This window comes from Balaenoptera ricei, chromosome 15, assembly GCF_028023285.1.
Source record: "Balaenoptera ricei isolate mBalRic1 chromosome 15, mBalRic1.hap2, whole genome shotgun sequence".
Classification (NCBI taxonomy): Eukaryota; Metazoa; Chordata; class Mammalia; order Artiodactyla; family Balaenopteridae; genus Balaenoptera; species Balaenoptera ricei.
In genome coordinates, this window is record NC_082653.1 from 56,925,387 (window position 1) to 56,937,611 (window position 12,225).

The 12,225-nt window shown below is 43.1% G+C and overlaps 1 protein-coding gene across 19 annotated transcripts in view; it reads left to right on the forward strand.

The window, feature by feature from the left end:
• Positions 1-12,225, forward strand: part of RBFOX1 (RNA binding fox-1 homolog 1) — a 2,209,300-nt gene that overhangs the window by 2,068,399 nt on the left and 128,676 nt on the right. For all 19 annotated transcript variants that reach the window (XR_009497779.1, XM_059898915.1, XM_059898899.1 and 16 more), the window contains one exon: positions 9,608-9,751. Coding sequence is in view for 18 of the 19 variants with exons in the window: in XM_059898915.1 (XP_059754898.1) it covers positions 9,608-9,751 (144 nt within the window). In the remaining variant the exon portion in view is untranslated. The remainder of the gene's footprint in view (positions 1-9,607; positions 9,752-12,225) is intronic.

Below are 12,225 nucleotides of genomic sequence, written 5' to 3' on the forward strand. Positions count from 1 at the left end.
CTTCCGGGTGTTTGTGAACTTCTGAAATTGTATGCAAAGTTCAGATGTATGTGCATTTTCCCCCCAGGCAGTAGGTCCATAGCTTTCATAAAACCCTTAGTGTGTCTGGTAGGTCCATAGCTTTCATAAAACCCTAGTGTGTCTAAGAACCCAGAAAGAGGTTAAGAAACATTTATCTACAAAGTGAAGAGATGTATCCCCAGTAACAATAATAATAATGATAATGATAGCAACAAACGTTAACAGCTGCCATTGGTAGGACCAACTGCATGAGGAAGCATACCCCTATATATGTGGTGCATATTTAATTCTTGCAGTACCACATGAGGAAGCTATGATTACCCCAAATTTATTTCATGTTTTAAAAATATTTTTATTGAAAACACAGCCACGGAGAGTTGACTCTCAAATTATCACATTCCTCCTTTTGAAGCGTCCCATCACCAGTGCCCTAAAGAAGACATTTCCTTTCTCTTTCTTTTCCTACTTTCTTCCCTTTTAAACCCATTTCCACTCCCATCCCCCCAAGACACCATTGCTCTAAAGCAGTGTTGTCCAGCAGAACTTTCTGCAATGATGGAAATGTTCTGTAGCTATGCTTTTTAAGTAGGAGATGCATTATCTTTCTGTTGCTGCCCTAACAAAGTACCACAAACTCAGTGACTTAAACAACAAAAATTTATTTATCTTATAGTTTGGGGTCAGAAGTCTGGCATAGGTCTCACCAGGCTAAAAGCAAGGTGTCTTCAGGATTACATTTTTTTCCTGTAGGCTCTGGATAGGATCCCTTTCCTTTCCTTTTCTGACCCCTGGAGGTCACCCTCATTCTTTGGCTCATGACCTGCTTCCTCCAAGTTCAAAGCCAGCGATGGGGGGTGGAGTCGTTGTCGCTGGCTGTTCTGCTTCCTGCTTCCACTTTTAAGACCCTTGTAGGTACACTGGACCCACTAGATAATCCAGCATCATTTCCCTGTTTTAAGGTCAGCTGATTAGCAATGTTAAATCCATCTGTAGCCTTCATTCCCCTTTGTCATATAAAGTAACATAGTCACAGGTTCTAGGGATTAGGATATTAACGCTTCTAAGGGGCCCTCACTCTGCCAGCCATGGGTATCCCTTGAGCCCTTGAAATGTGGATGGTATGACTGTGGAACTGAATCTTTATTTTGATTCAACTGTAATTTAATGCAAACACTGATACTTGATTCAGTGATTCGAATCCATTTAGGTATGTTTGGAGATTCTTGAATAGTCAACCATCAATCTTTCAAAGCCTAAATACAGCTCAGGCATTTCCAATGAAAACTTAGTGTCCATATTGAGATGATGAGCTTAAGTACAAATTATACACAAGATTTAGAAGATTGAGTTAAAAAAATGTAAAATATCACTTACATTGTTTATGAATTGAAGTAATATTTTTATTCAGGGGGGTTAAACAAATAATGTTCTTAAAATTAACGTCACGTGTTTCTTTTTACTTTTTTGACAAATGGCTTCTGGAAATGTTTAAATTACCTCTGTGGCTCCTGTTTTATTTTGTTGGACAGGGCTGCCCTAAAGTGCTTGATCACCGACCTTGAACTAGTGCTATGTTGTCAGCATATGCGTTTTCATTTTTGTCACGTAGGGCAGGAAAAATAATTTTACCCTTCTAGGTTCTTGGCTGAGACCCACCCCCCCTGCAATGAAAGGTTCACAGGAGAAAAACAAACAGAAGTTTAATAATAATAATGACATATACGCCTCCTGTGCACGTAGGAGAGACCCAGGGAACCTGAGCAATGCCCCAAAATGGTCCAAGCCACCACCTTAGATACTATCTCCAGCTCAAGACAAAAGGAGATGTTGGGAATGGGAGCCAGTCTGGGGGGTTATGAGGAAAAACTCAGTAAACGAGGGCGTGGTTGTGATGCAGATTTAAGTTGTCACCTTCCCATTGCTAAGAGTTTCTAGAGATTTAGTTATCCGTCTCTCCCCTGTACCTAGAGGGAGACACCCTTACAAATGGAGAGTTCCCTTATAAATGTAAACGTCTCTTACAAAAAGGGTAACTTCTACTCTATATTCAGAGCTTCTCCTATGCCTGCTGTTTCCCCCAATAATCCTTGTGGCAGAAAGGCACGTTTGGGAGTGGCACCCTCGGCTTGCCTTCATCAAGTATACTTTGGTACAGTTCCTGTTTATTTATCATCCTTGCCCCCCCTCCCCCATACACACACTCCATGCTGTGCTTCCAAATCTCTCCTTTCTCTCTGAATTCAAATTTCTGCTGACAACTTTGCCACATTTTACTTACGCATCCTTGTGGTGGTCACCTACGTTACTTCCAATGACCTGGGACTACAGGCAACTCTTTTATCCCTACTTGCAGCCGAGGAAACTGAGGCTCAGAAGAATTTAAGGAGCTGGAATAGTAAATGATGGAACAGAGTTTGAACTCAGAGATTTCCAGCTGCAAAAGCCCTTGGTCTGTGATTCTACAGCCTGGTCATCCCCAAAATATGGTCCACAGGTGAACTCAGCAGAGCGTGGGGCGGGGCCAGGATCTGAAAGGCGCAGACTTCTGCACAACCGTGCGTATTCTCTCCAGCAGTCATCCCTGGATTGGTCGATATCAAAATCCAATTTCACCAGGATTAGCCTTAGGTTGCTCAGAGCTATTCATTGAATTAGGAAAGATTATAGCAGAGGGAGCCCCGCGGTTCTTTATTAAGGTTTTTGTGGAAGCACTAAGTGATCTTTAGGAGATTAAAGTGCTGGTGGTGTTTTCTTAACATTTATAACCTGCGCCAATATCTGGGGAGTTTGTTTATTAGGAAAAATTCTGTGGCACTCATCCTGCCTCCTAACAGGGCCTTCGAACTGGGCCAGAGCAGAAGCTGGCTTTGCTGTTCTAGTGAGCTGATTTGGGAACCTCTTGCCAAGAGCTGCCTGGACATGCACCTCTTGAGGTTAACGGACGTTGCATCCACACAGGGTCCTGCAAGCTCTCCCGCGTGATGAGGAGGGCTCTGCATCGCAGAGTCATCGGCAGCTGTGGGCCTGAGAAATAAAGAACAAAAGCTGATGGTTATTAATCCTGCTCCTAATAAGGATGGTAATGATCCCCTGTTTATTCACGGGACTTTGATTTCATGACCCCACTCTAAAGGATCCAGGACAGATATACATTTATTTCTTTATGCACATGCAAACTAAGACCCAGAGACATGAAGTTAGCATTCATGCAGCTCCCTCATGGCAAAACCAGGCCTATTCATTTACGTTACAGATATTTACTGAGAATTTACCACCTATGCTAGGTCAACGGTTTCAATTCATGCAATTTTGCTCCCCCTGGGACATTTGAACCCCAGAAGATATTTTCAGCTGTCTCAACTCAAGTGGGCGGAGGCCTGGGGTGCTACTGAACCTCACGATGCACGGGGTGGTCACCACGTCAAAGAATTAAACAGGCCCAAATGTCAACGTTTCTGTTATTGAGAAACTCTGTTCTAGGAGGTTAGGGATAAAAAGTGAATAGAGGTTCTGCGGTCTCTACTCTCATGGACTGTGCATTCTGGTGGAGAAGACAGACTATAGAGATTAACAGAAGCATATAATGTAAAGGTAAGAAGTGATGTGTGCTGTGAAAAAACAAATCAATGGGCATGAAGGGAGGAGATGCTGATGCAGCTGTTTTATTTATTTATTTATTTATTTATTTATAAATGTTTTATCGTAGTTGATCCACCATGTTGTGTTAATTTCTGCTATACAGTAAAGTGATTCAGTTATACATATATATACATTATTTTTCATATTCTTTTCCATTATGGTTTATCACAGGATATTGAATACAGTTCCCTGTGCTGTACAGTGGGACCTTGTTGTTTATCCATCCTATATGTAATAGTTTGCATCTGCTAATCCCAAACTCACACTTCATCCCTCCCCCAACCCCCTTCCCCTTGACAACCACAAGTCTGTTCTCTATGTCCGTGAGTCTGTTTCTGTTTCACAGATAGGTTCCTTTGGGTCATATTTTAGATTCCATATATAAGTGATATCATATGGTATTTGTCTTTCTCTTTCTGACTAACTTCACTTAGTATGATAATCTCTATTTCCATCCATGTTGCTGCAAATAGTATTATTTCATTCTTTTTTATGGCTGAGTAGTATTCCATTGTATATATATATACCACATCTTCTTTATCTGTTCATCTATTTTTTTTTTTAATTTATTTATTTATTTATTTATTTTTGGCTGTGTTGGGTCTTCATTTCTGTGCGAGGGCTTTCTCCAGTTGCGGCGAGCGGGGGCCACTCTTCATTGCGGTGCGCGGGCCTCTCACTGTCGCGGCCTCTCCCGTTGCGGAACACAGGCTCCAGACGCGCAGGCTCAGTAGTTGTGGCTCACGGGCTTAGTTGCTCCGCGGCATGTGGGATCTTCCCAGACCAGGGCTCGAACCCGTGTCCCCTGCATTGGCAGGCAGATTCTCAACCACTGCGCCACCAGGGAAGCCCTTATCTGTTCATCTATTGATGGACATTTAGGTTGTTTCCATGTCTTGGCTATTGTGAACTGTGCTGCTATGAACATAGGGGTGCATTCTTTCTGAATTAGAGTTTTGTCTGGGTATATGCCCAGGAGTGGGACTTTTGGATCATATGGTAATTCTATTTTTAGTTTTCTGTGTTGTGGCTGTTTTAGATGATGGGGCCAGGGAAGACTTCTCCGACGGGTGATATCTGGGCAGAGACCTGACTGGCAAGAGGGGGCAAGCTACACAGGCGTCTGGGGAGAGAAATATCCAGGCAAAGGGACTAACAAACAGGTGCAAAGACTAAGGAGGTGTGTGTTGAGTATGTTGAAGGGAGAGCAAAGAGGCCCGTGAACAAGACAGGGGAGCGGTAGGAAGCAAGGGGGTTAGGGCTGTGTCTCCTAGACCAAGGTGAGGGTCTGGATGGGAGGGTTCTGAGACGGATGGTGCCCTGGCCATTCTGCTTACAGCTCTCACATCCTTACTTGTCTCAATTTCCTTCAGTCTCTGAGCGAGTGGACCAGTATGAATTTGCTTCGTTTTTATGTTCCACCTCCTGATCTTCCAAATGTGGTTTACGAGGTACATTTCTAATTCAGTTGGTTCCCACTTTAGAGCCAAGATGACTTTCAAAGAAAAAAACTCAGACATGGATAAATCAAGAGTTCTTCTTTCAACGATTAATTCCCACTAAACCTTGGCATGCACAAGCCTTGGGGAATGTAATTGCAAACCAGGTAGACCCTGCCTTTCAGCAAGACACATTCTAGATGTTTCATTCTTTTAGTAAGTTGTGTAGCTTTTTCACATTATTTTTGTCTTTAGACATTGTGCCCTGTGCTTTTGCCATAAGCTTCAGCGGAGTTCTCAGGGACGCTTATCCATCTGTGCAGGGAACCTGCAGGCAGGTCTTCATCTTGCAAGTGCTGGTGGCCTTTCTGGAGGCTGAAGGAACGCTTCTCAGCCCGGCTGAAGCGTGTCAGTGCATCCAGAAGCAGGTGCAGAAAGGGGGTCTTGGAGCCCAGCGTTTGAAGGGAAGACTCAAGTCTCTTCTCATTTTAAGGAACTCATCAGAGTGACCAGTGTGATGGATGAGAGCCTGGGGGCACCTCTAGTAGGGACATTCTCCCTTCTTCTGAACCTGGGTTGAGGCCAACCCTTTTGAGAGCCCCATGCCCCCAGAACTGGTAAAAAGTACAACCACACCTTGATAACAATTACTCATTCTCCATGCATTTCTGGTCTGTTTGCTTAGCAGGGGTCTTGGTGAGTTGAATGATGGCCTTCAAAAAATATGTCTATGTTCTGATCTTCGTAAACCTGGGAATGTGACCTTATTTGGAAAAAAAGAAAAAAAAGGTCTTTGCAGATGTAATTAAGTTAAGGATTCCAAGACCAGATCATACTCAATTTAGGGTGAGCTCTAAATCCAATGACTAATGTCCTTGTAAGAAGAAAAAGGCAGAGGGAGATGAGTCTCAGACATGCAGAGGGAAGAAGGCCGAACGAAGACGAGAGATTGGAGCAGTGCAGCTCCGCTGAGCCAAGAGGCGCCAGCAGCTGGAAGAACAAGGAAGGATTTCTCCTGGAAGCCTCCAGATGGAGCGTGGCCCCGATGGCACCTTTATTGTACATTTCTGGCAACTGGGAGAGAATCAATTTCTGTTGCCTTAAGTCACCAGAGTTTTGGTAATTTCTTAGGAAACTAATAGAGAGAGATAAAACACTGAATATGTTCTGAATATGTTTTCCCTGAAAGTTCCCAACAAAAAGGAAATCTCACAGCCTGAAATACTCAAGATGTGGGTCAGTAAGGGTCATTCCTGTAGCTCTGACTCCTAGCGTGATTGAGGCTCTGTCGTAGCTTTTTTTGTTCACCTCCTACTGCATTTGGTCCTCATCAAAGCCCCGTCTTGTGTTACATCACACCACAGAAGCAAGCATGCTCAATCTAAAAGATTTTTTTTTTTCAATTTTTCTTTTTCAACCTCTGGATCCTGACATTCCTCCTCGTCCCTTTCCTTTCCATTCCCCTATGATGTCTGAAGTATTTTTGGTTGAGTTTTTCTTTTTCCGTGTTATCTTTGAAATTACTTTTAACACACAGGTATTCCGACGCAACCATTTACGAGCATTTGTATATTTGCACACGCTACACAATGATTAATTGAGCGGTGTATGTTTTTATCAAAGGAAACAACGCAAAGATTTCTCCAAAGTCCTGTTTGACTAAAGATGATTAATTTTCATTTTCACATGAGCAGCATAATGCTATTAATCATTTAATATGTTTAATCATAATCTCTGTAATTCCTAATTAGGTTTCTTAAGCTGAAATATCCAGCAGATATACACAAATCCAAATCTAAGTTTCCTTCTTGGGAGGAGAAGGAGCTGGTTTTAATTTGCATTTGAACAGCAACTCCTAACAGGAGGGAAAAAGTGGGCTTGAAAGCATGGGGGCTGAGCTGCTGCTTCTGCAAACTTAGAGAAGTTTTTTGTTGGCGTAGTTAAGACCCCTGACCCCTCTGAAAGTGACAGTCTCATGATGCAAAGTCATTTCCATCTATCTCATGGGTATGTCGCCAGACCTCATATTACCAGCAGAGAAAATACAGTCCCTGCTCTGGGTCTCAGTGTTATAATATTGTTCTTCGACTGTCACTTGAAGGTGGCAAAGCTGATGGTTCACTCCTTCATGCATTCATTTCTTCATATACTCGTAATGCATTCACCCATTCAGTTGGTGAGTCAGCCAGCCAGGAAAGAGACATTTATCGTTCATCTCCCATGGCTCAGCTTGTATCTCACGCTGGCCATGTCACACCCCTGCTATGATCCTTAAGTGTCTCCTCCTAGTGTTTAGGATGAAATGTATCCTCTTGGTCTGCACCCAGGGTTCTTCATGGTCCAACCCCTGCCTCCCTCTACAGTGTATTCTCCCGCCCACCCTTCATACACACGCCCTCCAACTAGTGACACGAAGGTCCACATGTAGTTCCCCCGAATCCAGAACACGATTCACCTCTCTGCATCCTGCCACATGCTTTGCCCTCTGCTGGTACAGCATTGGTCCCCTTTACCTTTTCTCTTAAACATCTCCCACTGAAAATGTAACCTCCAGAATCGGCAAGCTTGTGGTGTGTCCCTGATTTAAGTTTACTCAGCCCCCTGTGATTCATTCTGACCCCTGCTCTCAATAGTCTGTATTACAATTGTCTTTTTCTACCTCTTTCTCTTCCACTAAACTGGAGACTGCATATGCTTTGGAGGATGAACTTAAGTGTCCAGGGGATAGTAGTTGCTCAGGAAAGATGTGTTTAATAAGCGTGTGAGAACCTTTCCTTCATGTTTCCTGAAAGGCTTTTTGCACGTGTCCTTTGACATTTTTGTAAAAATCACCTCCAGTCTAAAAAATGCCTTACCTCCCATTTATTGACTGTATTGTGTGCCGAGAACTCTGCCAAGTCGGCATCATGTGTTACCATGTTCAGTCGTCACAGAACCTTATAAGGTGTGCACCACTGTTACTGCTCATTTTCCAGATTAGAAAACGATCACCATCCTCTTTATTCAATCCAACAGCGTCGGCAAAATGACCAGGTACATTATCTTCATGACAGGGCCCTTGAAAGTTGAAGAAAGTTAGCTGGTAGGGCTTTGACTACCAAAGGAGCTTGGAAGAGTAGTATGGCAACCACCAGAAGGTCTTGACTTCCAGATACAATTTAGGGTGTGTTAGGAAGGAGTTGCCAGCGAAATCTGTCAGTAAATACAAGGGTTGACAAGAAAGTCACTAATTATGCCCATGTTATTTTGGCTTTATATATACATATGTCAGTTGGTAAGATTGTCTGTATTATTTTACACCTAGCTGCCTGCATTGATAGTTTTGTCCCAGGTAAATGCTTCTAAATTGCTTATGAGTAGGTGGGGACAGTCCCTTGCTGGTAAATTTGATGGGCTTCTTGCATGGGTTTTCCATCATTGTTTTAGTGAAGCCAGTTATCTGATGTAGAGGCAGTACATGCTAATTGCAGAGAAAGTATCTAGAAATGAAGCATCTCTGAAATGTTAAAACTCTAGAACTGAGAGTATGGGAATGGCCTATATGATTAAATCAAATGTTAAAGTGGCTTTTCTCCTGGTTCCTGCCTGTATAGGGGTGCCAATGTGATATCATACTATCCAGGCTTTTACTTGGGGGATGGGGTAGAGTGGGAGGCAGAGTAATGAGTTATGCTAATAATGTAACATTGTCTACACCAACTTAGGCCAACAGAACTTGCTAGATATAGATGTTCTATATCTGCATTGTCCGACATGGAAACCAGCAGCCACGTGTGGCTACTGAGCATGCTAAATGTGGCTAGTGCAAGGAAGGCACTGGATTTCCCATTTTACTTAATCTTAGTCCATTTCACTTTAAAGAGCCACAGGGGGTCAACCATAATGAACAGCACAGGTCTGCACAATCAAGAAATGAAAAATGAAAACCGTAAAAAATAAAATTTAAGTCCAGCAGATGGTTACTTGGACTTCAGAACACCAAACAGGCTTTTCAAATGTTTTAGGAGATTTCCTAATATTTTTATCTGTATGGCCTCAACAATTATGCAGGTGTATTTTCAGATTTTTGAATAGCCTTGATGAAGGGATACCTTTAATGAGTATTCTCCTTTTCTAGATGAGGTTTTCTCTAATTATCTATGAGAACTCGCTGCACCCCAGTACCAGCGGGCCCCTCCCCTTGCTTTATCCCCATAGTGCTTATCTCCTTCTGCCAGCTCTGTATTTCCTTAATGAGTTTATTGTCTGTCTTCCCCTGTGTGAATTAGGATCCATGACAGTAACGATCTTTGTTGTTTTGCTCGCTGCTGAATCCTGGATCCGTGATGGGCGCTCAGTGGATGTTCAATAAATATTTTGTTGGATGAATGAATGAATGACTCAGCAGTTTCTTCCTGTCCTTATTCCTTTGTTCTGGCATTTTCCTACCATTTAGGGGAAGCAAAAGCACACTGGAAAGAACATTCGGGTCCACTCAAATCCTCTTTGCTTTCCTCTTGTTCTTTTAGCAGACAGATGATGCGGCGCCCACGGATGGTCAGCCCCAGACACAACCTTCCGAAAATACGGAAAACAAGTCCCAGCCCAAGAGGCTGCACGTCTCCAACATCCCCTTCAGGTTCCGGGATCCCGACCTCCGACAAATGTTTGGCGTAAGTACTGCCTTTCTCCTCTGCAGTGCCCGCTCTGGGATCCCCAGAGTCCTTCCCTCCTCATGTAAGTTCTTGGTGTTCATAATACGAAGGTGAGGTGTTTACATGGCTGGGGAAAAAAAGGCATTTTAGATCCTAGTCTGTGGGTATCCTGGGGCCAGGATCTCTATGATTTTAGTATAAATTTCTTTGCATATGTTCACCAGGTTTCCACTTGGACCAATGGTACTTCTTCTAATTAGTAATTTGAATGTCAAATGGAAAATGGGCTCCCAGATAACACATGGTTGCAACAAGCCCATTGATGATCCCCCGTCGAGTGGCCCGAGACCCCATGTCATGACTAAAATAACCATGATGATCCACCTTGGTTTTTCTTGCTCTTGCAATTGCCAAATTATTGGGAAGAGTGACTCATGACATATTTCTGCAGACCTTACTCTTTCCCAGGCACTGAGCATCTAGATTTCAGAGGAAGTTGAGAATAATTCGTTCTGCATAAAGCTTCACTAAAGCAAAACAAAACCACTACAGATTTCTGAGTCTGACATGCATCCTGCAATGTACATTCTCCCAGAATCCGTGGTGAGGATTCAGAGATTTTGACTGTGATGTCATATGCCACAAATGACAGCCTTGCCCAGGCACCACGGTGGAACACAGAGCAGGGCAGAAGCCACCACCAACCCAGAGAAAAGAAATGATAGGGTTGCTTGCTCATGGAACATTGTGACCCTGATTCTTTTTCTGGACGATATTTGCACCATCCTCCTCGGGAAGGGATGAGTTTGCCATTTCTTTGGACTCAGTGTTCCACCAAAGGACAAAGCTATGACAGGACTTGAATAGTATTCATTTTTGCAAATGCAGTCAGTCTATTTGTCTATGACAGCCCAGCATTGGTGGGAAGTGTCTGTGGATTCAGTGAACAAAACTACGTCCTTAACATATGACTTAGAGGAGAGGTTGGCGGCCTAGAGATTCCCCTTCTAAAAGCTTTTGGGTGGATGCAGATATTACACAAGGAATAAGAAGAGGCTCAACTTTAATGCCTAGCTCTGAGCCAACTAGATCTCCTTCCCCATGTGAAAAGGCGAGCTCTGTGTCATCACTCCACACTGGTGGGGTTAGCATGCACATTTTCTTTAACATGCATGATGTTTATCAAGTATGCATCTGACACAAAAGCAAAAGAAGCGTCCTCATATTTAAGATACCCAGCCTTGAATCCTGACATTTCAGTGGAAAAGGTCAACTTCTGCTCTTTTATCTCTCTCATTTGGTAATAACCTTGAGTTGAGCCCTCTAACTCTTGCAGAGCAGAGATACCCTCGGGCACTTTCAGGTCAAAGATGACTTTGAAAAGTGCAGAACATTCAAAGTTAAAGCCAAGGTTAAGTGTGTGTAAAGCAGTGAGACCAGGTTTGAATGATCAGCAGCCAGAAGAATTAGATCCCTTTTGCCACGTCAGGTTCAGAAGTTGTCTTGCTCTTCAATGTGTCTTAATTCATCAAGTGTCACTGGGATGCTGGCTTTGAATTTGGTCCTCTTAATGGCCATCCTGTGCTCTTCTCTGGTGTCACTCATTGCAACACACCCTAACTCCCACCCCTGAGGATGCTCTGTCCTCGCTGGTCTTCTTTGTTATCTTGAACGTTACCAGAGGGCTACACTGCTAAGGTATTCGAAATATTCACAGCTAGACTCCCAAGAAGAGATCCTGCTTGTGTGAATACCTGAGCCTCTCTATTCTTTTCAGGGTAGAACAGGTGGCATAGAGCGAAGTCTTGCCAAAAGATGGATCGTGCTACCGGTTGTCAAACCTTGATCAAAATCTACTAGTTTCAGAGCTACTTTTTGTAAGTCAAAATTTTCAAGCAACTGACAAGATGTCGATTTGACAAGATGATAGCCGCACTTAGGATCTATCTATCTGTTCAGAAAATGCAGCATTCAGTACTTCCGAAATTAATTCTGTTCATCACAAACTGCCTCTCTGTCCAGTTTTTAAAGTATGCAAGACTTTTTCGTGGGTTTTGTCCATAAAAATCATCGGGGACCTACGGATTCCTGGACTCTGCAATAACTCTTAGACCTCCTTGGTTTACAACCACCATTTTGAAGCCATGGAATTTTAATACTGCAAAAATCTATCCTTCCTGGCCAAACATGGGTGGCGGCAAACCCATCTGGTTATGTGATACATTTAGCGGCATGAATCACATGAAAAGGCATCTGTAAACATTCTGATTGGCTCCTCCACTCCAGTTGAGAGAATTAAACGTGGTTTCCTCTTTCAGTTCATAGTTACTCTACGAAATTACATTTTAATCCCAATCAGGTGTTTTCCAAGTCATTGAGACATGAGATGTCATCTCTCCTTTTGTTGCTATGTTTTGCCCTGGTCCCCTCACTGTGGCAGGGGCTACAAGGAGTGAGATGGCAGAGAAAAACCCTCACAAAGATTTTTGCAT